The sequence below is a fragment of the Lutjanus erythropterus genome, chromosome 8 (assembly GCF_056507025.1).
Source record: "Lutjanus erythropterus isolate fLutEry1 chromosome 8, fLutEry1.hap2, whole genome shotgun sequence".
Taxonomy (NCBI): domain Eukaryota; kingdom Metazoa; phylum Chordata; class Actinopteri; order Lutjaniformes; family Lutjanidae; genus Lutjanus; species Lutjanus erythropterus.
The window spans coordinates 42,787,501-42,812,500 of record NC_139324.1 but is presented as its reverse complement, the minus strand read 5'-3'; the positions used below and the strand labels follow the sequence as shown (position 1 = coordinate 42,812,500).

The window sequence follows — 25,000 nt, the reverse complement described above, 5'->3', positions numbered from 1 at the left end:
GCAAAAGATGTATTCTTCAATAACAATCAATCAAGTGATTGATTAAGCAACATGTTCACAATGTGCAACCTGAATTTTAAAACTCTTTCACTCTCACTTTAATTAATTTACTCAATAATTTGGTAAATATATTTTTTGGGGAGTTTCTAAAACTCAAAGATTTAATTTTATCTAAAGAAGGAAAGGTAATTATCTCAAATAAACTTCAGCAGTTGATCAAACTTTTTCAAAACTGAAGAATTTGAATTGGGAACAAAACTAAAAGTTTTTTTTACAGTGTAATAACTGTGGCTCCACTCAGATTTTTCTCTTTTTTGACCAAAAGGTTACTGACTCCTGATCGATGTGAATGAATATGAGAAGAGGTGAGAGAAAAATGTGAAGTTTAGATTTTGTGGTGAACTGTCCCTTTATGTTGAATGAATCTGATTTATTCATCACAAATCACAAATTTGTCCTGTTGTGTTTTCAGAGCTTTTTGTCTGAGGCTGCTGTGTCGTCACCATGATGTCATGTGACCCATCGTTAGTATAGATTATTAATTTATTAATGACTCTGATGTAAACAAAGACACGACTCCACTCGAGTCTTTCGAGTCACACAAAACTTTATTGTCCACACAAGGACATGTGAGTCTCTGAGGGTCGAGTGGGTTGGTCTGTGGGAACCTCCTGATATTTCAGTGTGTGTGTGTGTGTGTGTGTGTGTGTGTGTGTGTGTGTGTGTGTGTGTCTGTGTGTGTGTGTGTCTGTGTGTGTGTGTGTGTGTGTGTGTGTGTGTGTGTGTGAGTGAGTGTTTGTGTGTGTGTGTGTGTGTGTGTGTGTGTGTGTGTGTGTGTGTGTGTGTGTGTGTTCAGTCGGGGATTTCCTGTGATGAACGATTTTCATTTTCCATATAAAGCTTTTAGGATTTATTGTCAGGATCTTAATATATTCATCCGTCTGAAAATAAGAATGAACCTTTATTTGTACAGAGAGCGGCTTCTCTTGATGGAGGCCGCCATGTTGAACCGCCATGAGTTTGAGGTTTAAAGTGAGTTTCACAGCCACCAAAGGTTCTCCTACACTGTGAGGAGGACGCAACAAGATGTTTGCAGTCTGCAGCATCGCCACTAGATGGCACTAAATCCTACAGACTGAGCGTTAGAAAGGAGAGAAGAAGAAGAAGACGAACAGCATCATCATGTCAGAAAAATCACAACACAACAAGATGAAACAACATGAAAGACACACTTCATGAGTTCAATCAGTACTTTTACTTTTACTCAAGTATCAGTACTTGTACTGCAGTAAAGACTGAGGGGACGTCTGTCTCCTCTGGTTCATGTCTTCACTGATTGTCTAAGGAAACATTTGTTGATGATGTCCTATTGAAACAGAAGAAAACAGAGTGACCTCTGACCTTTGACGCTGCTCTCCATCTCCGCCACGCCTTCATGACGCCGTGACACGTTCTGGGTTGTCAGCGAGGCCAGGCCCCCGACATATGAGGACCGAGTCGTGGCTGGCGCAAGGCTTTCTGATGGAGGAAGGAGAGACATCATCACCATCGTCATCATCGTCGTCATCATCATATTTTTGTTGCTGTGTTCAATCGACAACATCAGCAAACAAAAGTGCATCATCTGTAAACATGATGAAGACGACAGAACTCTCACTTCTCTGTAATAATCAAATGTGTTTTGTTTTTAATTTAATTAAAACATAATTCATTAATTTACTTCATTAACTGTTATATTCATTAAATATAATATTTACATTAAATATTCATGTATTTATAAAATGAGTTTATGTCAAGTTTATGTTTTTCAAGTTCAGTTACGAGGTTTAATAGACAAGAGTTTGATCTTCAGCATTTATTTTCCAGCAGAATTGAAGAGTAAAAATCAAAACCCCCTCAAAATACTTTATTTATTTATTTATTTATTTGTTTGTTTTTTTATTCCTGACTCAAAGGGAGGACGCACTCTGGAGGCTCAATGGATCTGGAGTCTGTAATGATCAGTTGGTCTTTAGTATCCAGCAGGTTGTGTTGTTTTTCCTCCAGCAGATCAATAATCATTCATACACCGATCATTTTCTTCATGTTCTCCAGGACACTCATTATGGAACAAGAAGAAGAACGACTTCATGTTAACTGGAGAGAAAATGAGATGAAATAAGTCACACTGGAAAACAATAAATCAGATGAAAACTGACCAATCAGAGCTCATTTTGATGTTTCATGCAGCCTGCAGCTCAAATTGTCTCAGTAAAAACACGTCCACGGCCCAATCTGGGGCCCCGAGCCAAAGTTTGAGAAACTGCTGCAATTAAAGAGAACGTTGGTCTCAGCTGACGAGTTTTCAGAGGTGAATTTCTCCTGATGTGAAACATCTGCTGCTCACACACACACACACACACACACACACACACACACACACACCACACACACACACACACACACACACACACACACTCACACACACACACACACACACACACACACACACACACACACACACACACACACACACACACACACACGGGGTGGATTTCCCTGTCGATGCCCTTCTTGGGTCGGCTTCAGTCTGTGTGTGTGTGTGTGTGTGTGTGTGTGTGTGTGTGTGTGTGTGTGTGTGTGTGTGTGTGTGTGTGTTCAGGCTGCAGCAGCATGTTTTGTCTTTATATGGTTTTCAGCTCTCATATTTGTTTAACAGTCGTACGAAACCAGAGGCTCTGCTGAGCTCCTCCTCCTCCTCCTCCTTCTTCTTCTTCTTCTCTCTGATGCTGCTGCTAGTGTTTTTAATGTTTTTATTCTGATCCTGTATTTAATTATGAAAAACTGATGATAATGATAATGAGACTTTGATAGAACTTTTCTTCTTCTCTCCTGTTAATCATGTTCATCATTGTTCTTGTTCTGGATCATGATGACCCCCTCACATGTATCTGGTGACTCTTTGGAGGAGCCAGAGCCCTAGGTTGGGAATCATATAAACATAAAGTAAGTTTAAAGTATCTCCACCTGGTGGCGCTGATCAAAGCATCAGTGTGAAAACTCTACTAATATGACAGGACTTTTAGATTTATTACTTTAAAGACGAGTGTGTTTGTCAAACTGTCGTCTCATCTCACTGATTAAATAAAGTTTTGAACTTTGTGTGTGTGTGTGTGTGTGTGTGTGTGTGTGTGTGTGTGTGTGTGTGTGTGTGTGTGTTGTTTCCCTCTGCTGCCCCCTCATGGACACTTCAGTCCAACACACTCTGATCATCACAGAACAAAATCACTTCTGTCGTGTCTGAAATGTTCTGTTTATATTTTTCCACTTCACTGATTTTAACAGATTTAAATCATTCAGTTATTGACCAGTGATCATCTGATCAATGCCTCTGTTCTTCATCTGTTCTTCGTCTGTTCTTTGTTTGTTCTTCTTCTGTTCTTCATCTGTTCTTTGTCTGTTCTTTGTTTGTTTTTCTTCTGTTCTTCATCTGTTCTTTGTTTGTTCTTTGTTTGTTCTTTGTTTGTTCTTCGTCTGTTCTTTGTTTGTTTTTCTTCTGTTCTTCATCTGTTCTTCGTCTGTTCTTCATCTGTTCTTCATCTGTTCTTTGTTTGTTCTTCATCTGTTCTTCATCTGTTCTTTGTTTGTTCTTCTTCTGTTCTTCATCTGTTCTTTGTTTGTTCTTTGTTTGTTCTTCTTCTGTTCTTCATCTGTTCTTCATCTGTTCTTCGTCTGTTCTTCATCTGTTCTTTGTTTGTTCTTCCTCTGTTCTTCGTATTCTTCGTTTGTTCTTTGTTTGTTTTTCTTCTGTTCTTCATCTGTTCTTCATCTGTTCTTCGTCTGTTCTTCATCTGTTCTTTGTTTGTTCTTCTTCTGTTCTTCGTATTCTTCGTTTGTTCTTTGTTTGTTTTTCTTCTGTTCTTCATCTGTTCTTCATCTGTTCTTCGTCTGTTCTTCATCTGTTCTTTGTTTGTTCTTCTTCTGTTCTTCGTATTCTTCGTCTGTTCTTTGTTTGTTCTTTGTTTGTTCTTCATCTGTTCTTCATCTGTTCTTTGTTTGTTCTTCGTCTGTTCTTTGTTTGTTCTTCTTCTGTTCTTCGTCTGTTCTTCATCTGTTCTTCATCTGTTCTTCATCTGTTCTCCTTCTGTTCTTGTTCTTGTTCTAAATCCAGAGGTGACCCCCTTCCCCCTCGTCCTGTTTGACAAAATAAAACTAATAAACTAATAAACTTCATTTGTCTGATGGAGGAAACAACTGTGAAGAAAAATATCAAACTTCTCAGTGTTATGAGCCAAAAACATGTTTGTGTCATGAACCATGATGTTCCATATTAGAAGAAAAATGAAAAAGTGGGTTCATTTGTATGTTGACGGTTCAGGAGTTCTAAAAATCTGCATCTTTTTCTGTTTGCCTGGACATCAAGTCCACACGGTCACCATATGAACCCCGTGGGACATTATCGTCCTCAACAGCATCAGAAACTCTCAACTAGACGTCGTCAGGGTCCTAAAAACCCCCACATGCCATCCAGGTGTTTGAGTGTTTTTACATTTTAATGTAGAAATGTGACGTATTTTAGTTTGAACTTGATATAAACAGTTGATCTTTTATTTTAAGACAATCTGAGACAGTTTCCCAGGAGACACAGGGGCCCGTTAACAGTGGACTGCAGTGATGTGATGATGCTTCATGGAGATAAACAGCAGGTGGCGCCAGTTCTCCAGTCAGAAATCCCATAATCCCACACAGACAGACAGTGTTCCTGATTTTATATTGTTTAAATTATTCATGTGTTTCTATTTTATTTTTATCTTTTTATTGATGCTTCTTGATATTTTTTCTCTCCACTTCGCTGCTGTAACACGGAAACGTTCCTCGTCGTGGGACAAATAAAATCTCATTTGAGACAGACGGGTCTTACTGTGGACTCTGAGCATCCATGTTGCTGAGGTAACGGTCCGTCCCTCAGCAGTGACCAGCTGACAGCTGTACGTCCCCTCGTCCTCCCGTCTCACCCTCTCCATGGTGACTGTCAGACGGGTCCCGTCCCGGCTCTGCTGCAGACCCTGACCCGTCCTCGCCGGAACCCCGTCCTTCAGCCACGTCACCGTGGCGACGACAGCAGACGAGACTGAGAGCAGATGAGACAAGATGTTTGTTAAAGAAACAAAGAAACTGCAGGCAGGACACCGTCATTACACCTCAGAGACAAGTCAGTAAACACCAGAGCTGTGATGATTCATCGAATAATTGATTAATAATCAATTATTAATTCAATCACAGCACACTGTAAAAGACACAGGAAGTGTCAACTCTATTCAATTAATACTGAACATGTTCAGGTAGAATCACAGGGTTTATTACTTTGGCAGGTGAACGTGACCTGAGCTCCTTCTGTGGCCTCCTGGTCCAAAGGAACGGCCTCAAACCGCAGGTTGAACCCCAACACTGACCTTCGACCTGCCCTGAAACAACCAGAGACACAAAGACACTGAGACACAGAGACGCTGTTGGACACTCAGACAACTTTAAACTGTTTCACAGTCAAAGAAAAATAAAACCGATACATGAATAAAAACAGCTGAAAAACTGCTGCATCATCAAGACAAACCTGTACAGTCATGCTAACATTAGCTAGTAAGCTAACTACTTCCACAGCTGATTATCATCGTTAGCTTGTAACACAAGTTAGCTAACAGAACATTAGCTTTACCTGCTGCTGTCTGAACCAGAACCAGACTGAACTGGATCAGGACTGGAGACCGACTGGACCTGCAGATATACAGACAGACAGATGGACAGACAGACGGACAGATGGACAGACAGACAGACAGACAGACAGACAGACAGACGGACAGATGGACAGACAGACAGACAGATGGACAGACAGACAGACGGACGGACAGATGGACAGACGGACAGACAGCCAGACAGACAGACGGACAGACAGACAGATGGACAGACAGACAGACGGACGGACGGACGGGTTTTGCCAACAACATTTTTTTTAGAGTGTAGACTTGATGTGATTAATGTCTGTGAGACTTCATGTTGATGTTCTGTCCATGTTTGCTGTGACTGGACTGACTTTTATAATCACAGTTATTTAATTTTCTGTCCAACAGTTTTAACAGAATCTCGTCAGTATGTCTTCTGACCTGAGCAGCTGCACTTCTCCTCTCAGCCACCAGGGGGAGCTGTACAGGAGGTCTGCTCCTCCAGGAGGCTGCTGGTCCAGGCTGAGGCTCCCTCTGTCTGGGTGTGGGCGGCTCTGTCTGGGAGCTGGGAGCACTGGGAGCAGCTGTCAGGTGATTGGTTGTGGTCTGTGTGGCCTCAGCTGATTGGACAGTACTGCAGGAGGAGGATCAGAACCAGTTTTAACTTTAAAATCTATTGTTCTGGAGCCTCTTTGATCGTTTTATCACTCAGTGTTTCATGTTTCTGGTTCTGAAAGGACATCAGAACGTCCCTGTGTCTTTTTAAAAAGACACTGAAGAGCAGGGGTCAGTTGTACCAACATGACCTACACCTGCCAGGGGTCAGTTGTACCAACATGACCTACACCTGCCAGGGGCTGATAAGACGATTAAGACGTTTTTTGTGAGTAAAAAATGGCCGACTGAGGGACAGCATCCAACCGCTCAGTTCCGTTTACCCCAGCAGAAAAAGTATGTGAGTTTTGGAAAAACTAAAGAGCTTCTCTCATTTAAAAGTCAGTTCGACTGTTTAACTTTGTTAAATCAGGTAAAAATATTCATATAATGCTGTAAAACGTTTATCGATGCAGTCTGTCAATTTGATGCGTGAGAACAGGTGAAGAAGTGACTCACCTGGACGAGTCCTCAGGAACACCTGAGAGGAGAACCAGGACAGACACATTCACTAAATGTTCAGTTATTCTGTCTTTATCAGAGGAAGAGATGGAACGTGATTGGTCGACTCACCCTGGACGGTGAGTACGGCAGTGGCGGTTGCTGTTCCAGCGCTGTTGGTGACCAAACAAGTGTAACTCCCTGCATCCTCCATGTGCACTTCCTGTATCTCTAGGAAGTGCAGACCAGAGCGCTCGTACATACGGACCCGGCCACCAGACTGAAGCTCCGCCTCCCCCTGACAGAGAGACACAGACAAAAACAGATTAATTCATTTCTCCGCTGGTTTATGGACAGTTCTGTTTCCCTCCTGTCTCTCATCTTTACCCCCTCGTCTCTGTACGTCTACAGGAACATCTGTGTCCTCCTGTCAGGAGTCAACACGGACAAAGACACTAATCAGGTAACAGTACAGTTAACAGCTGAGCCGACAGTTGATTTCTGTTGATTATTGTAACGTCCTGTTGTCATGACTGCTTTCTTTAAAAGAAATCTCTGCTCTAATCAGAAAGGTCTCAATTAAGCTCCTCCCACCTTGTACCATGTGACCCAGGGTTGTGGACGTCCTGTCGCTTTGGCGGAGAACTTCCCAGTCTGTCCCAGCTTGGCGATCACTCGGCTTGGTTTAGTGACGAACTTCGGTGGACTCTCGCCCCAAATACTGGGCCTGTTCTCCACCGCTGGGACCGCCGAGCGACACCTGGAATTATGGGAAAAAGGAGTTTTGTTCTTTACACCAGTGAAAAAAGAGCAAGGTCACCATGAATCACTTTCTCATCTTTTAATCAGGTTCTGCCGGGGACACTGGACGTCTATCAGAGTCAGAACGCTGGTAGAACTTTCAACGCGTACGTCGTCATCAGCGCTTCACAACGTTCACGGTTTTTACATCAGATTGAATGGAGGAACAAACGTGATTATATATTTCTGCAACTACAGTTTCTGATACCTGACAATCATCACAAAAACCTTTTGGATGCACATGAATCCAGATTATATCCAGATTGGTTTTAGGAAGTCTGAACAGTAAAAAAAAGGAAAAAACACACCTGAATTTGACTTTTGGGATGGGATCCACAGCAGACATGGAGGAAGAAGAGAGGACGCCAAAGTCTCATGGAGAATGCAGGCTTTGATCCCACTACCTCTCACATGCTAAATGAGCGCTCTATCATTTGAGCTAATTCCCCTGCAGTGAAACACCAGTTTGCATAGCAAGAAAAGTTAACTAGGTTCAACTTTGTTTGATTTATATGAGAACAAACTGTGTTCACCTGGAAAATCATAACCAAAGACGAGGTGGCCGAGCAGTTAAGGTGATGGACTGCTAATCCATTGTCTTTTACATTTGTTTTTCCTTGTTACAACTTTTACGTCATTTTCATGTTATTAATTAATTATTAAATTGTTTTCATCTTGCAACGTGTTATAAAATAAAAATAATCAATAATTCTCCTCAACGTCCTGAAAACTAAAGTTACGACTCTGTTCTGAAAATGCAAAGAGGAGAAAGTAAGTAAAGTTCAGATACCTGAAAAGTCTACTTAACTACTTGGAAAGAAAGTACTTCTACTTTCAGGAAAGAAAATAAATTAAAAACTTAAAAAGAGAGAAAGAAGTCTTGGTAGATTCTCACACCAAAACTATCTGAATGGATAAAAAGCTCAACGGTACAATAAGAGTTTTTGATTTTGGGGTGAAATGTCCCTTTAAGTACAGTACTTGAGTACTGAGTACATTGTGACAGCAGTGAAAATGTCAGGAGCAGGAGGTGAACCAGTCACGACTCCTCTTCATCACTCTGCACACTGATGCAGGAGGAGGAGGAGGAGGAAGAGCAGGAGGAAAAAGACGAGGAAGAACAGAGGGAAGAGGAGGAGGAGGAAAAAGATGAGGAAGAACAGAGGGAAGAGGAGGAGGAAGAGGAGGAGGAATAGGAGGAGGAGCAGCAGCTCACCCTTTCATGGAGGATGGGAGGCCATACTTCTTCCCAGAATTCTCTGTAGGAGGAGAAACATTTAAGTCTGAGAGCAGCAGCAGGAGGATGATGATGATTTTCAGACACAACGGGAAGATGAGATGAGTGTGAAGAGTTAAACAGCTGTGAGCAGGTGTGAGCAGATGTGAGCAGGTGTGAGCAGCAGGTGTGAGCAGGTGTGAGCAGATGTGAGCAGGTGTGAGCAGGTGTGAGCAGGTGTGAGCAGGTGTGAGCAGGTCTGAGGTCACAGCTGTCACGAGTTTCTGTCGACTGTCTGTGATCCAGTTCTGTTTCTCAGAGTGTGAAGAAACTCTGCTTCAGTCTGGTCGTGTTTAAAAAAACAGGAAGCTGCTGGCGAGCTGTTTACAACGCATTAAAACCTCCAACACACACACACACACACACACACACACACACACACACACACACACACACACACACACACACACACACACAGGTTTTATATCTGTGAGCTCATGTTTGGAGAACTGCAGGACCGATGGTGAATTTTAAATCTTTATTTAAGAATCATTGGTGTTTGCTCTTATGAAATATGTATTATTGTAGATTTTACGTTATATTTTAATTAAAGACATTAATTAAAAGGACAGTTCAGATTATCTGCAGTGTGGTTCTATACAGTTCTTCTCCACAGTCGGTGTTTTGGCTTCAGAAGATGGAGTTCAGTTTGGAGAACCAGTGGAGGAAGTTAATCAATGTCCTGCTGTGGACAGGGTCAGCAGGAACACCTAAAGAAAATCTATATCAGTGTATGTGTTCACGATATTTAGAATATTTTCACCTCTTTATCTTTCTGTCAGACAGACTTTTCTGACAGGAAACCACCGTTAAAAAATAAAAATATCACTCTCTACAAACCAACCAAACTCCATTCATAAAATCAGTAATTTTATCTCACACAACACAGGAGTTGTTGGTCTGCTGCCTCCATCTGTTAGTGTGTTTGTGTTGTTGTGTGGCTTCAGTGATTTAAAATGAAAGTACAGAATCACTGAAGTCACAAAAGTGGTGAAAATATTCTGAATATAGTGTGCATGTAAACTGATACAGGTTTTTTTTTTAGGTATTATAAACAGGTGTTGCTGCTGACCCCGTCCACAGCAGGACACTGATCAGCTTCCTACACCGCTACTCCTGCTGCTTCATACAGCCACACCTAAAATAATAAGAACTGTCCCTTTAATTCAACTATGAGACAAAAGGTCTAAAACATGTCCACAGATTTACTGAAATGTTCTTTATTAAACTCAGTATTTTATCTCTGCTTGTGCCAAAATTCACAGAGCAAGATGTTAGCAGTAGCTTAGCCAGCAGTCGTGGTGTTAGCACAGGCTGAAATACTCTGTAACTGTAGTGCTAGCATTAGCAGATAATTTAGCAGTAGTTGTAGTATTAGCTCTAGCATTAGCATTGTCATGTAGCAGGAGGTTTCACACATTAGCACCCGGAAAGCAATTTTATTACATTAAACTTGCTGAATATTGTTGTGTAGCTACGCTAACATGCTGCTGGATAACCTATTAGCCTCTGAGGCTGTATGCTAGCTTTAGCTGAGAGATTTATAGATTTAAATATACTAACCTAGCATTGCTTATAGCATCAGTTGTAGTATTAGCAGAACAAATCAGGTGTTCAAACCTTCCAGAAGGATCTCCACGGTAACCTGCCGGCTCCCAGCCTGATTAGTGGCCTGACAGGTGTAACGGCCCAGGTCTTCCTCTCTGACTCCGCCCACCACAAGGCTGAAGGTTCCCCACCCACCTTGCTTCACAACACAACGCTCTCCACCAATCACAGCCCTTCCCTCTCTGTACCATGTGACCTGAGGGTCAGGATGACCGCGCACCTGAAAGACAGAAGTCACAGGTGTTTTATTGAACTGACATGAACAGAAACCGTCCTGATGGTCTCAACACCTGAATTCACTAAAACACCCCCAACAGGTGTGATTAAAATCTGAGGAGTTCATCTTAGAATGAATCAGTCCTGACTCAGTCAGATCAGGTGTGATTTACAGTTTCAGGTGATTAACAATCTGAATTTTGATTGGCTGTCTGCTGTTGGAGCTGTTTTAACTCATCAACTCAAAGCTAACAGAAAACTGCCGCTTCACGATTTTGTTTCTCAAGTTCAGTCTTTGAGTCTTGTTGTTGAGTTTTCAGACAAAACTGTAATAATCATCATCCACTGGACTGATGGCTGAGATGGTGCATTCAGGTGCTGTGGGATTACAGACACACAACATTCTCCCACCGACAAGTGGAACCTGAGACAGAAATGTGTTTCTACCTGAGAACAACAGGAGTTTTTATTCAGTCGTCAACTGGTCAGATTTTAATGAAACTAGAAGTGTGTGTGTGTGTGTGTGTGTGTGTGTGTGTGTGTGTGTGTGTGTGTGTGTGTGTGTTCAGTTGACTTCTTCACATCAGGATGCAGTCAGTCACAAGACTGAAGAACTGAAGACATGTTAATCCCTCCTCATGTTTCCTCTCCTGTCTCAGCAGCTGATGTCAAACCTCCTGCTGTTGTTAGAACATTTGAACACACCTGACAACTGACACCTCCTGATACCTGACATCTGACACCTGACATCACCTGACACCTGACACCTGACATCATCTGACACCTGAGATCTGGCACCTGACACCTGACATCTGACACCTGAGATCTGGCACCTGACACCTGTCACCTGGCACCTGCCACCTGAGATCTGTCACCTGACACCTGTCACCTGGCACCTGACACCTGTCACCTGGCACCTGAGATCTGGCACCTGACACCTGACACCTGAGATCTGTCACCTGACACCTGAGATCTGGCACCTGACACCTGACACCTGACACCTGGCACCTGACACCTGACACCCCCTCTGTATGAAATCCTCTCACCCCTTGTCTATACATGAACTTAATGTCTCTTTCAGTAAGTGATGATGATGATGATGATGTCATCCTGGGTTAGTTCATGTGATTGGTTGATGTGTGAAGTCTGTGGATTTTAACGACCTCACTTCACAGCAGCAGACAAAAGGAAACGGACATGTCCCACCTTCCCCTCCAGGCGGGCGTCTCCCCCCAGGGCGACCCGAGCGTTGCGAGGAGGGAGGATGAAGGCCGGAGGCTTGCTGCCGCCAGAGCTGCATCCTGTCACCTGGGAGACGGGGGAGGAGGCTGAAGCCAACTGCACGTCACTCATCCTGCTGTCACAGAGACAAAACACACAATAAAATTAAAACAGTGTCATCTTAGTCAAACATCCAGCTGCCAATGGACTTTGATTAAAGACTCATCAATCAATAATATTGATTTACTGGTTAGAAACTGGGAAAATTCAAATGTATGAGTGTGTGGGAAGACTATGTGTGTGGTGAAGGATGAACAGATCAAAGACATGAAGATGAAAACGTGTGTGTGTGTGTGTGTGTGTGTGTGTGTGTGTGTGTGTTTGTGATCATGAACATGTGACTCACTCCATCTTTGACCTTATAAGGAAACTCACAGGTTAGTTCAAGTTTTCCATCGCTGATCTTTTTTTGTTTTAGTTTGATAAAAAATCAAATTAAATATTTAAATTAAAATCAGTTTTATTTTACAGTCCATGTTTAATCTTTCCTAAACTGAAAAACAGAAGTTTATCAGTGTTTGAGCAGCATTCCCAACTTTTTTAAACCAGGAAGTGAGACAGGGGTCCTTGGGGTATAGCTGACACTTTTTATGCCTGATTAAATCATCTGGGACACAACTTTAAACTTTAAAGGACCAACATTTTCAGAAAAAAAAAAAAAAAAAAAAAAAAAAAAATATATATATATATATATATATATATAATGGTCCTATAAAGTTTCAAATTCTTAAAAAGAAAACACACTGCGCTGATTTGGCAGAAAATACCCAGCTGACACATGCAGACAACAGAGGAACAAAATGTGGAGGTGTCACTGTTTCTGCTGATCAGATATATATAAATATGATTATAACAGCAGCACACCTCTTACACCTGTTATCAGCAGGTGTTGTTAGTTTGAGTTCTTGAGGGACTTTAACAGATTCTTAAATAGCTTGAAGTTGTGAATTCTTGTTTTCTGACACAGAGACTGTTCAGACATTAAAACTGTTAAATTAAATTTCACCTCCTGCTCCTCTCCAAATATTTTCTCATCTATCTCAGTGATTGAGGAGTTTGTTTCCACCAAACCAGAGTTGTGGTTGTTGGATCAGTGGAGACGCTGCAGGAGGTTGTAATAGTGAACCTGTTGACAAAGAGACAAACGTAGAGGCAGCGCTGTAGATGACGACGGTCTGTGAGGTCATTAAATACATCATCACATGTGAGAGAGAATTCTTTTGACCGACTGACTGATGACAATCGTTATTTCAGTACTTTAGGATTTAAAAACTTCTTCTTTGTGTCCTGTGGTTGTCTCACTCTTGAACTATTGGTTACACTGCTACACTGCACCCCCCCCCCCCCAAAGGTGCTGCTGCTGCTCCGTTTGGTCCATATCTGTAAACTTTAAGAAAACACGACGACAACAAAACAAAAACGACATCAAAGATGTGACGAGATATAAAAGACGAAAAAGACATAGCAAGACAGAAATTATATAACAGACTTCACAAGACATAAATGGTGTAAAAGACAAAAAGTTGTCTTTTACGTTATTTCTGTTTTCTTGTGTTGTTTTCATCTTGTTATTCATTAGTCTTGTTACATCCTTTACTGCAGTTTTGTCTTGTTGTGTAAGTTTTGTTTTGTTACTTTGTTTTTGACTAATTAGGTTGTTTACTGCGTCCTTGTCTCGTCCCGTCTGTCCTGTGTGATGTCCTCTGATGGATCCACCAGTCAATCATCTTTTCTGTGTCTTATTGTTTCGTCCATTTAACTTGAAATCAGTCTTGATGTTTGAAGGCGACGCACAATGATGCAAAATAACAATAATCAATAATTCACCTCAGAGCAGAAAGTTCAGATATTTGTTCAGATGAAGGAAGGAAAAGTAAAAAGTATTTGTACTTAGTTACTTTCCACCTCTGGACCCGACAAAGTAGTTTTTGTGCCTAAATCTGGTTTCCTGAAGGTGTTGGGATTGACTGACAGACTCCAGTCACAGATCCTGGTCACTGAGCATGCTCAGTGCCAGCGCTCCGTCATCTGTCAGTTATTTCAGTGTGTTTGACTTCCTGCTGTGTTGGCTGGACGTTGGCTGGACGTTGGCTGGACGTTGGCTGGACGTTGGCTGGACGTTGGCTGGATGTTTGTTGGATGACCCAGACGGTTTCATCAGAGTGAAACGTTTGCTGAATGTTTTCAGAACAAACAGTTGGTTTCCCTGCTGTCACAGTGAAAATATGCTGCTGACACACTCAGCTGCCTTACATGGCTCTGCAGCCGCCAGCAGCTGCTAAATACACCGACTCGTTCCTGTTTTTAAAGACCGGTTTCATCTGAACGTCGACCTTTGATTCCTATCAACTCCACATTAGCGCTCAAACTACACAGCCGCTTGATTATTTCCAGACATTTTTCTCTTCATATAAAAACAGACGACCTGCCTCAATCTTAAAGGTAAATACATGAAGCTGCTGCAGACTTAATGCTAACGCTAATCCTACTGCTGTGGGCTTCAAGCAAACATTTAAAAATAAATGTCAAACTTTATTAGCAGCATGTGAAGGTGAAGGTTACAGGTCCACAGCAACAGAGTGTTAGCATGCTAATGTTAGCTTCACAGCGGAGCTGATGAGAACGTCAGAAATAAGAAGCAGATGGAGCTCATCTCAAAAACACAGCTTCATGTGTTTGAAGTGTTTTAGATGTGAACAAAAATAATCAGCTGAGTTAGATTCATAAATGCAAAGCTAAAATGCTACATTAGCTAAAGGGCATGTGATGTTGTATGACAAAGATGAAGAACAAAACACAACAAGACATGAATTTCATAAAAGACATAAGACAAAAACGACGTAACGTAACGACGTAAGACGAGAACAGAAAACAATAAAATAAAAACTAAGAAAAGGATGTACCAGAATTAAAAGAAAGCAGCAAGACAAAAACTGTGTAAAAGACATAAGAAGATGAAACAATGTAACAAAAGGTAAGAGGACAAAAATGACATAAAAGATGAGACAAAAGCAACATAATAAGACAAGAGTTATGTAAAAGACTTAACAAGATCAAAATAATGCAACAAAACAATAATTACATAAAAGATATTACAAGATGAAAGCAACACCGTAACAACACAAACAAGATGAAAATTACATAAAAGACATGAGACAAAAACGACAGAACAACATGGAAATGACATAAAAGATGTAAGAAGATGAAAACGATGCAACAAAAGAAAAACAAGATTAGAGATGTAAGAGGACATAAAGAGAAAAACAAAATAAAAGATGTCAGAATGTGAGACAGACAGAGACAAAGACTCAGAAACAGTCAGTAGAAACAGTCAGTAGAATCAGTCAGTAGAAACAGTCAGTAGAATCAGTCAGTAGAAATGTCCTTCAGAGGACGACTTTTTACTTTTATACTCTGAGGACATTTCAGAGCCTGAACTTTTTCACTTTTACTGCAGTAAACAAGTTGAATCAGTACTTCTACTTTTACTCGAGTATCTGTACTTGTACTGCAGTAAAGACTGAGAGGACGTCTGTCTCGTCCTTATAATGAACCTGTTGGGAAGGAGACACAAACTGTTTCTACACTGTGGTTCCACTTCTTTTACTGCAGTAACAGATTCTTTCACGACAGCCAGGAGCTCTGTGTGTGTGTGTGTGTGTGTGTTTGAAGAAAACAAGTGAATCAGGAAACAGGAAGAAGAACTGGCTCACAACATGAGATAAAGAAAAACAGATCGAGATAAGAAAAGAGATATCAGCTGATGGAAGATCAATAGAACAAATAAAACAGTTTCTAGTTTCCTCACAGAGAGATAACAGACAAACAGAGTCAGTGTGATGATGGGAATGTTTCCACTCAGCAGTCACACACACACACACACACACACACACACACACACACACACACACACACACACACACACACACACAGAGCCAAAAACTCAGCATGACACAGAGAGAGAGAGAGATGAGTGAAGCTCTCTCGCCCATCTGTGCTTGTCATTAACAGATTATCAGGAGACTTCAGGTTCCTGCTGAATGTAAACAAACTTTATCCAGTAAAACAACTGAAATAACCAACATTTTAACATTTTTCACCTGGAAAACTTTACTTTCTTCTTCTAAAGTTTTGTCTTCAACTATGTCTTGATATGAATTTTTACTTTACTGATCAAGAAAATTAAAAATTCCCAGGTCATGATATCATGCTAATGGACTGAGGCTAAAGCTAACAGGTCACAGGTAATGGTATCATGCTAACAGGCTGAGGCTAAAGCTAACAGGTCACAGGTAATGGTATCATGCTAATAGACTGAGGCTAAAGCTAACAGGTCACAGGTAATGGTATCATGCTAACAGGCTGCTAAAGCTAACATAATAGGTCACAGGTCATGATATCATGCTAATGGACTGAGGCTAAAGCTAACAGGTCATGATATCATGCTAACAGGCTGAAGCTAAAGCTAACATAATAGGTCACAGGTCATGATATCATGCTAACAGGCTGAGACTAAAGCTAACATGTCATACAGTTATAATTGTGCCATGAATATTTTCTTTGCTCTCAAGTAAAGTAGTACATTTATTGACTTGTCATAAAGATGTCATTAAGTGTTATAAGTCCAGATGACAGAGTACAATACCAAGATTTAGCAAACACAGTAAGCTGATCTACAGATAGCAGTTAGCTAGTTTACATGCTGAAGTAGGCTAATTGCTGTTTGTTATCTGTAGCTGGCATTAACTAGCGTGCTGTTAGCCGTGGAGTTAGCTATCCTATTAGCTGGCTCAGCCCCAGGGTGCCAGGAGTCAAACGTGGTAAGAAAACCACCTCAGTACTGGTCTCCACCAGTCTCAGAGGCTATTCTCAGTCCATCCAGTCAGGATCTCCAGTCCACCAGACTCAGCCCGATGCTAATGAAGTTAGCATGGTGGCAGAAAGTGCTGATCAGTACTGCACATGTGCAGCTCTCAACAGAGATGAGAACAAAGGCCCTCATCATGCTGTACAGTACTGAGCTGGTTTTCTTGCCATGTTTGGCTACTGACAACCTCAGTGAGCAAATTAGGCAGCTAGTTCCAAAGCTAACTGAGCTAGCTAGCTAACAGCAGGCACAAAGTACATTTTACTGCACTAAGAACTTTTACTATGAATACTTTTAGCAGGTTTTCATGTTTATACTGACATATTTTTACTTAAGGAACATTTTCAGTACAGGACTTTTACCTGAAATGAGTATTTTTACAGTGTACATTACTGTAAAGATACGTCCTCCACCAGTGATGTAACATCTTGAAGCATGTGACTGAACTGAACTGAACTTTTTTTTGTAGGTTTGTGATTATAAATGGTACAAATATATCTTGTGTCTAAGAATAATTACAGTCACAATTAAGCTCCATTAATTCAACAATAAGCACATTTTGGACACAAAAACCCAACAAACATCAAGTTTTAAAAGTGATCAAACTGAGATACAGTCCAACATGATTTAAATTATTAGATTTATTTAAACTGAGACAGGAAGCAGCAGAAGATTAAAAGTGATCAAATTAAAAAGAATAAAAACCTGCAGCTTGTTTGGGAAAAGCAGAAAGAGGTGTATTAGATTTTCTGTCCAGCAGAAACTTCAGAAGTAACTTAAAGAAAAAGTTCCCAGCATGCACCAGAGTTCATGCACAGGTTGAATCTTTTGATCGGAGGCAGATTCCTTCACGTCAGTCGACCGTTTCATAAACATCCTCCAACACTGAGCGTCTGTTTCCCACCATGTTCACCCACAACACACTCACATGATGCCTTTAAAACCATTTTAAGAATTATTTTAATCACCAAACAAACATTTAATCAAAGAGTCTCATGTCCTCAATTTAAATAATGAAATTAATTACAGCTCAAACAATTAATTAGTGGTAAATCTTAAATTAATCACATTTTTCTCTGCTCTCAGTTTGAGTCATTTTTTAGGGGAAAAGCCCAAATCCTCTGAATTCAGCTTCTTAAATGTGATCATTATTATTATGGATCAATCAAGAAAATGATTGACAGATTAATCAGTAATGAAAATAATTTCAGGAAAGACTTGAATAACAGGTCGAAACATGTGGACAGATGTGACAACTGTGCCAGAATTAATTAATTGGGGGGGAAGAAAAATCAATAATGAGAATAATCATTAGTACAGAGTTCAAATATCTCAATATTTTATCCAACATTTAACTTGAATCAGCTGATAAACTGTGACTGTACTTCATTAAGAGGTTTTACACTCACATACACTTTTACACATATTTTGAATAAATTACTGGACCATTTAAAAATGATTAAACACTGTTGTTCAGAGAAGTAACTAAGTACAAATACTTTGTTACTGTACTTTTTTATTAGGTATCTGTACTTTACTTGAGTTATTTTTTTCTACTTGTACACAAATATATGTACTTTCTACTCTACTACTTAAAACAAACTCGTTACTTTAGTTGTAATGGAAGAAAACAACGTAAAAAGATGCAACAAGCTGAAAAGAGCGGAACAACCAGGTGAAAACGACTTTAAACGATGTAACAAGACAACGGTGACGTAAAAGGTATACAACAATAAAAACAAGATAAATGATGTAACGGGCCGAAATCAACGGCTTAACACAACCAGACAAAAAATAACCTCAGAGATAAAACGAGATAAAAAAAAAAATAACGTATCAATATGAAAATGACGTAAACATGTAACAAGACGAAAACAATAAACATTTGTCAGAATGTGAGACAGAAGAGCTGAGCTTCAGTTGTCTTTGGACAGAATCAGTCAGTAGAAACAGTCAGTAGAATCAGTCAGTAGAAACAGTCAGTAAATGTCCTTCAGAGGACGACTTTTTACTTTTATACTCTGAGGACATTTCAGAGCCTGAACGTTTTCACTTTTACTGCAGTAAACAAGCTGAATCAGTACTTCTACTTTTACTCGAGTATCTGTACTTGTACTGCAGTAAATACTGAGAGGACGTCTGTCTCTGATGTTGATTAGTTTGTTTTTAAGAGTTAAAAATCATTAAAATAAGTATAACAATACATTTAAATGAATAATAAACACGGTTATTAGAACGATGGCGTTCATCTTTTAACAGACTTTAAACTGTTATTTCTGTTACGTTGATCCACATTATCGATCTGTATTGAACCGATCAGTTAAGCAGCTGTTGTTTGTTTTGTGGAGCGGGTGGACCGGCGCGAGCCTCGTGGAGCCTCTGACTCCGCCCACCAAAGAATTTGTTTAAAAACAGAGAAGAAGAATCAACCTGTATGAACGATTTTAAATCAGTCAGAGTGAACAAACAGGCTGCAGAAATAAAAGAGCTGAAACTTACTGGGATGAAGGATCCTCTGAGAACTCTGAGAGAACAAACTGACGAGGTTCTGAGCTTCACAGCAGTTTTCTTCACCTGAATAATCAGAACATTCATCACCGGCTCTGCCTCCTCCTCCTCCTCCTCCTCCTCTTCCTCAGTCCTGTTTCCTCTGCAGAGTTCAGCTGCTCCGGTGGAACAAACTCGGTCTGTGTGGCTGAAAACAGGAGCAGCAGCAGGACTGACACAGGGGTGGACTGACTGGTTACAGGGCCCCATCGGCCCCCATCGGCCCCCATCAGCCCCCCTGAGGCCCCCTCCTCCAGATCATAACTATCAATGACGGTTTTATTTCTTCAGACAGGATTTTTCAGAAGTTTCACTTCCAACATCAACCAACACAACTGACCAATAAAAGAGCATGTTGTTGATGACATCACATTCAAAACAAAGTATGATGTTAGCAGACATATGGCTAGCTGCTGCTAATGTAACATTAGCTCATATGAAGTTAACTAAACTGTAATGTTAGTTCAGACATATGGCTAGCTAACATAACGTTAGCTCACACGAAGCTAACTAAAGTATGATGTTAGTTCAGCCATACAGCTAGCTGCAACTAATGTAACATTAGCCCATATGAAGCTAACTAAACTATTATGTCACCTTGTACATATGGCTAGCTGCTACTTAATGTAATGTAAGCTCATATGAAGCTAACTAAACTCTGCTGTAAACTCAGATATACGGCTAGCTGCTACTAATGTAATATTAACTAAGATGAAACTAACTAAAGTACAATGTTCGCTCAGACAAATGGCTAGCTGGTGCTAATGTAATGTTAGCACATATTGAAGCTAACTAAACTAAATATGTGACCTCAGATACATATTAGTGACCAGTGTTGGGAATAACGCCGTTATATATAACGCCGTTACGTAATGGCGTTATTTTTTCACTAACGGGGTAATCTAACTAATTATTTTTTCCGCCGTTACAACGCCGTTACCGTTACTGACGGTCAAAAGCGGTGCGTTACTTACTCTGAATAAATTGAAGAAACTACCAGCCGTAGCGAGTCTACTCTGCTCTGTTTATTTGTCATCCAAGACTTGGGGTGCGTTCAGGTTCGAGAATAGCGCACGTTCTTCTTATGACTCCAGGCTGTTTGTCCCTGCTCATTCAATTAGACAATGCTTTCCAAAGCTTGCTAACGTTTCTGTGTTTGCTACACCTGAATGCGAGCCTCGTTCCCATCCCCCACTGTCAGCCAGCAAGAATGCTGCTTCCATCTTGAGGACGGCAGACGCTTTGAGGCTGACAGGAGGAGGAGGGGGACGAGGCTACCTGAATGCACCCCCTGGATAGATGCGATAGAAGTGATTGTGATTGGCTGAGGGTTAGAGTCATGTGTCATGGTGAGCCAATCAGAGCCGGTGTTTTCACACACACATACTTCTCAGAAAATTTCAAATTCTTTGACATACAACAACTTCTTTTTAAAGTAACGGAAATAGTTACTTTCCCTGGTAACTAGTTACTTTTACTATAGAGTAATTCAGTTACTAACTCAGTTACTTTTTGGAAGAAGTAGTGAGTAACTACAACTAATTACTTTTTTAAAGTAACGTGCCCAACACTGTTAGTGACACCGGTGGCACTGAAATGAGCACTAAATGCTGGAAAATAAATTACCATCATATTCTAAATAAAGTTCCCACCTGTAATGTTTTTATATTTTATTTGGATCATTGACTCTTAAAAAGCAACGAATACCAGGTCAGTGCAGCGTAGCTAAGTTACAGCTAGCTGGCTAACCTTAGCTTAGCTCACATTACAGATAGGAAAATCAACACTTTTTGTCTCCATTCATAAGTTAGCATCATGGATCACGTTAGCTGGTGAACTCATTTGGCAACCTAGCCAGCTAATATGTCCACTCAGTATTTTGTTAGCGATAACATTAGCGACACTGCTTCATAACATTAGCTGATATATGCAAACAGAAAGATATCAATCAGATCAGCCCCATGAGTCTTTTAATGTTATCTTTAATCAAAAAGCTTCATTTCTCACCTCATATTTATTTCATATGGAATCATTAAGAATTATAAATCTGTCTTTTCAAAACAACTTTACTCTGCTGGAACATCTGTAACTCATCTATGACCTCATCTGTATCTGAAAACTAAGAAGAAAAAAAAAACGTTCTTACAGGCTCATTTGGAAAAACTACAAAGATTTGTTTATACTTCAGAACATTTCTGATACTTTTGTCTGCTAATTAGATGAAGCATCAAGCCAATAAACTGCAAATAAACTGCAAATAAACTGCAAATAAACTGCAAATAAACTGCTTGTTAAACAGGATTAAATGTTTTTAACGAACATCAACGTCTGTTTAATGAACAGTGAACCATCAGTTCTGTTCACCGCAGAGGAAACTCACTCTGTCTCTGTGTAACTACAACATTAGTCCACCAGGTGTCACTGTTGACCAGCACAACACACACACACACACACACACACACACACACACACACACACACACACACACACACACACACACACACAGATCAGATCAGACCCACTGAGCTCTGACTAACACACGTTTTAACAAACATGACAAGAAGAAAAGAAAACAGAACAAAAGAAAGCACAGAAAAGAAAAGAAAGAACTTGGTCCTGATTTTGCTCCACAATGACAGTAACATAAAATTATAAACAATAAAATATTAATATAAAGTGAAATATAGTGTAAAACTAAATACAAAACAATAGTCCATCTAAGAATAACAATAAAAGGCAGATAAGTTTGGTAAAGAGTAATAAAGAACTGTTATTGGCCATGACATTGAAAAGTGAATTTAAAAAGTAATATTGCACATGAGACAGAATAGAGAAATAAAATAAAATCCTCAAACAGTATAAAATGAATAAAACAGCAACAGACAGAACCTGAATATTTTAATTATGCAGCTTTTACAGTGAAAAGACTCAATCTGAAGAGAAAAAACACCAACACAGATGAACCATGAACACACCGTGGTGGACTTTATAACAAACTGCAGCCATAAATAACTGAATCACTGAAACAAATGAATTCAGGAGGTAAAAACTCTCAGATGTCTAAACTTTAACTATTCATAGTTATTTTGGCTGCTGTTTTCCTCCACTGAAGGAAGAAGAAGAAACAAAAACCGTCATGTGTCTGTTAGTTGTTTGGTCCATAAAATGTTAAAAAATGTTGATGGACGTCCTCAAATGTCTCGTTTTGTCCACAACTCAAAGATATTGAGTTTCCTGTCAGAGAGGAAAGAAACCAGAAAATATTCACATTTAAGAAACTGAAATCAGAGAATTTATACTTTTGACTTGATTCATTAATTCATCATGTCAGTTGATAAACAGGTTTAATGGTGGGAGGAGACGTCTGTGCGCTCCACATGTTTGGACCTTTTTTTTCAAGTCTTTCTTGTTATGATTGTTTTCATTAAGTTCTGACTTTCAGTGGACTGATTATTATTCTGTGTCCCTGTTCGTGTCCTCTCCTCTGTCCTCCACATCATCAGTGATCTTCATCCTCCTCACTGTGTCCAAAGAGCACAATCTGGACTGTAAATGGTGCATTAACACACACACACACACACACACACACACACACACACACACACACACACACACTCGTATACTGTATCACTGGTGTCCTCTGTGTGTCTCTGCAGCTGTTTCCTAAATTAGACCGTCTAAAATCGTCCTCCTCCTCCTCCACCCCACCGCCCAAAAAAAGAGATTAAATCCACTGAACATCCTCACACACACACACACACACACACACACACACACACACACACACACACTCCTCCTCAATATGATTATTGTCACGCCTGCAGCAGCATCATCCAGCAGAGAGCTGGACAGATTCCATTTCAAACTGAATGTGTCACACGTTCCTGCTGTTCTGTCTCTCATACAGGAACATGAGAACGTCAGAACGTCTGTGTTCTCTAACTCAGTCATTCCCAAACTCTGGGTGGTGACCCACAGGTGGGTCACAGGAGATTTTATTTGAGTCCCCAGATGAATAAAAGACTGTGGTGGAAATTCTGCAAATATTAGATTTATATCTGCAGAACAGTTTTTATAAAGCTTTTAAAATCTGTGTTTTGTTTTAATGATGAGAAGAAAAAAGAAACCTGTTAATTCTGTTTAAATGAAATGAAGTTGGCTAAAATGTCATTACTTATTACTTATATTGCTTTATTGATAAGAGTAAATAAAGACAATCAGATGGCCTGTTAACTGAATGTATTAGGGCTGCAATGATTAATCAATTAATCGAGTATTAATCAATTATTAATCGATTATTATGGATTATTAAATTAATTGCCAACTATTTTGATAATTGATTGAACAGTTTGACTACATCTGAGCAAATAACTAATTGATTAATGGGAGAAAAAAGATTAAAAAATGAAAATAACTTTGAAAAATAGTTCTTAACACATGGAGACGTACGTGTGATCCATGTGTTTGGATTTATTTTTCAGTTAAGATTAAGATTGTAACAGGATTAATATTTTAAGATTTTCAGTAAAAAAAAAAAAAAGTTCTCTGATTTCAAGTTCTTAAATGTGGAGCATGTTTGGATCTACTTTTGGATCCATCTTGAAAGGTTTTTCTCCTCAGATCGAAAATAAAAAGCCTCCTGTGCTTCTTCAGATGGATAGACACACACACACACACACACACACACACACACATGATGGATGGTCATTAGTGTGTCAGTTATGTCAGGATATTGAGTTTAATCAGTCTGAAGTAGAATCCAATAAGCTGCTAATGGACGGCAGACAGTTGGCTCTGTGTGTGTGTGTGTGTGTGTGTGTGTGTGTGTGTGTGTGTGTGTGTGTGTTCATTTTGTCACTGTACATTTTGTGTGTCAAGTCAGCTTTATTTATACAGTCAAATACTACAAATCACAAATGATCCTAAAAATGTTTTTACTGTCTGTCAGCAGGTTTGTAAAGTAACAGGATTACCTAATCTGGATTTGAACAAAAAAGGTATTCCATTACAGTTACAAATAGAAAAGATGTAATCAGATTACAGATTTCATTCAGTAAAAATGTGGATTATTAGTAGGATTACAGTTTTAAAATAAAGACTGATATGCAGCTGACAGTTCATGGTATCCTGACATTAAAATGACCACATCACTACAGAAGAAAAGCTAACACATCTTAGCTTGTTTAGATTTGTACCGTTAGCATCCCAGGCGCTAATTTGCAGATTTCAGCACGTAGGTTGCAGCCCAGAGGTTGTTTTTGTTTCCTGGGGACGCAGATTTGGCGCTGTTGCTCAAACCAAGCGACCAATGGCAGGACTTCTGGCAGCAGTCTGTATGTGACTCCATTGCAGAGAAAAGAGTCTGACGATGAGGAGCAGGTTATGTTTCAGATTAAATCGTCTGTAAAAGCGCCGTTCTTTAACTAATTATTGTCCTAACAAGGTTGTTTATGAGCGATATAACTTTTAAACTGAGGGAAGACATTAAAAATGAAAAGCTGCTGAGCTGTATGTTCGTACTATCACCGAACAAATCCATATAATGTAAAAATGAAACATAATGTAACAGCAGCATCACGTTGTCATGGTAACCTCCGTTTGGTGATGCAGAGT

At 39.9% G+C, this 25,000-nt stretch overlaps 1 protein-coding gene across 1 annotated transcript in view; it reads right to left on the bottom strand.

The window, feature by feature from the left end:
- Positions 1-19,481, bottom strand: part of mylka (myosin, light chain kinase a) — a 58,333-nt gene extending 38,852 nt beyond the window's left edge. The window contains exons 1-12 of the mRNA XM_084725573.1: positions 19,340-19,481; positions 11,899-12,049; positions 10,489-10,696; positions 8,809-8,851; positions 7,386-7,551; positions 6,924-7,089; positions 6,810-6,831; positions 6,138-6,330; positions 5,693-5,751; positions 5,344-5,444; positions 4,901-5,110; positions 1,402-1,518 (exon numbers count right to left, since the gene is read on the bottom strand). Of these exons, the coding sequence (XP_084581699.1) occupies positions 1,402-1,518; positions 4,901-5,110; positions 5,344-5,444; positions 5,693-5,751; positions 6,138-6,330; positions 6,810-6,831; positions 6,924-7,089; positions 7,386-7,551; positions 8,809-8,851; positions 10,489-10,696; positions 11,899-12,045 (1,432 nt within the window). The 5' untranslated portion in view covers positions 12,046-12,049; positions 19,340-19,481. The remainder of the gene's footprint in view (positions 1-1,401; positions 1,519-4,900; positions 5,111-5,343; positions 5,445-5,692; positions 5,752-6,137; positions 6,331-6,809; positions 6,832-6,923; positions 7,090-7,385; positions 7,552-8,808; positions 8,852-10,488; positions 10,697-11,898; positions 12,050-19,339) is intronic.
- Between the last annotated feature and the right edge of the window lie 5,519 nt (positions 19,482-25,000).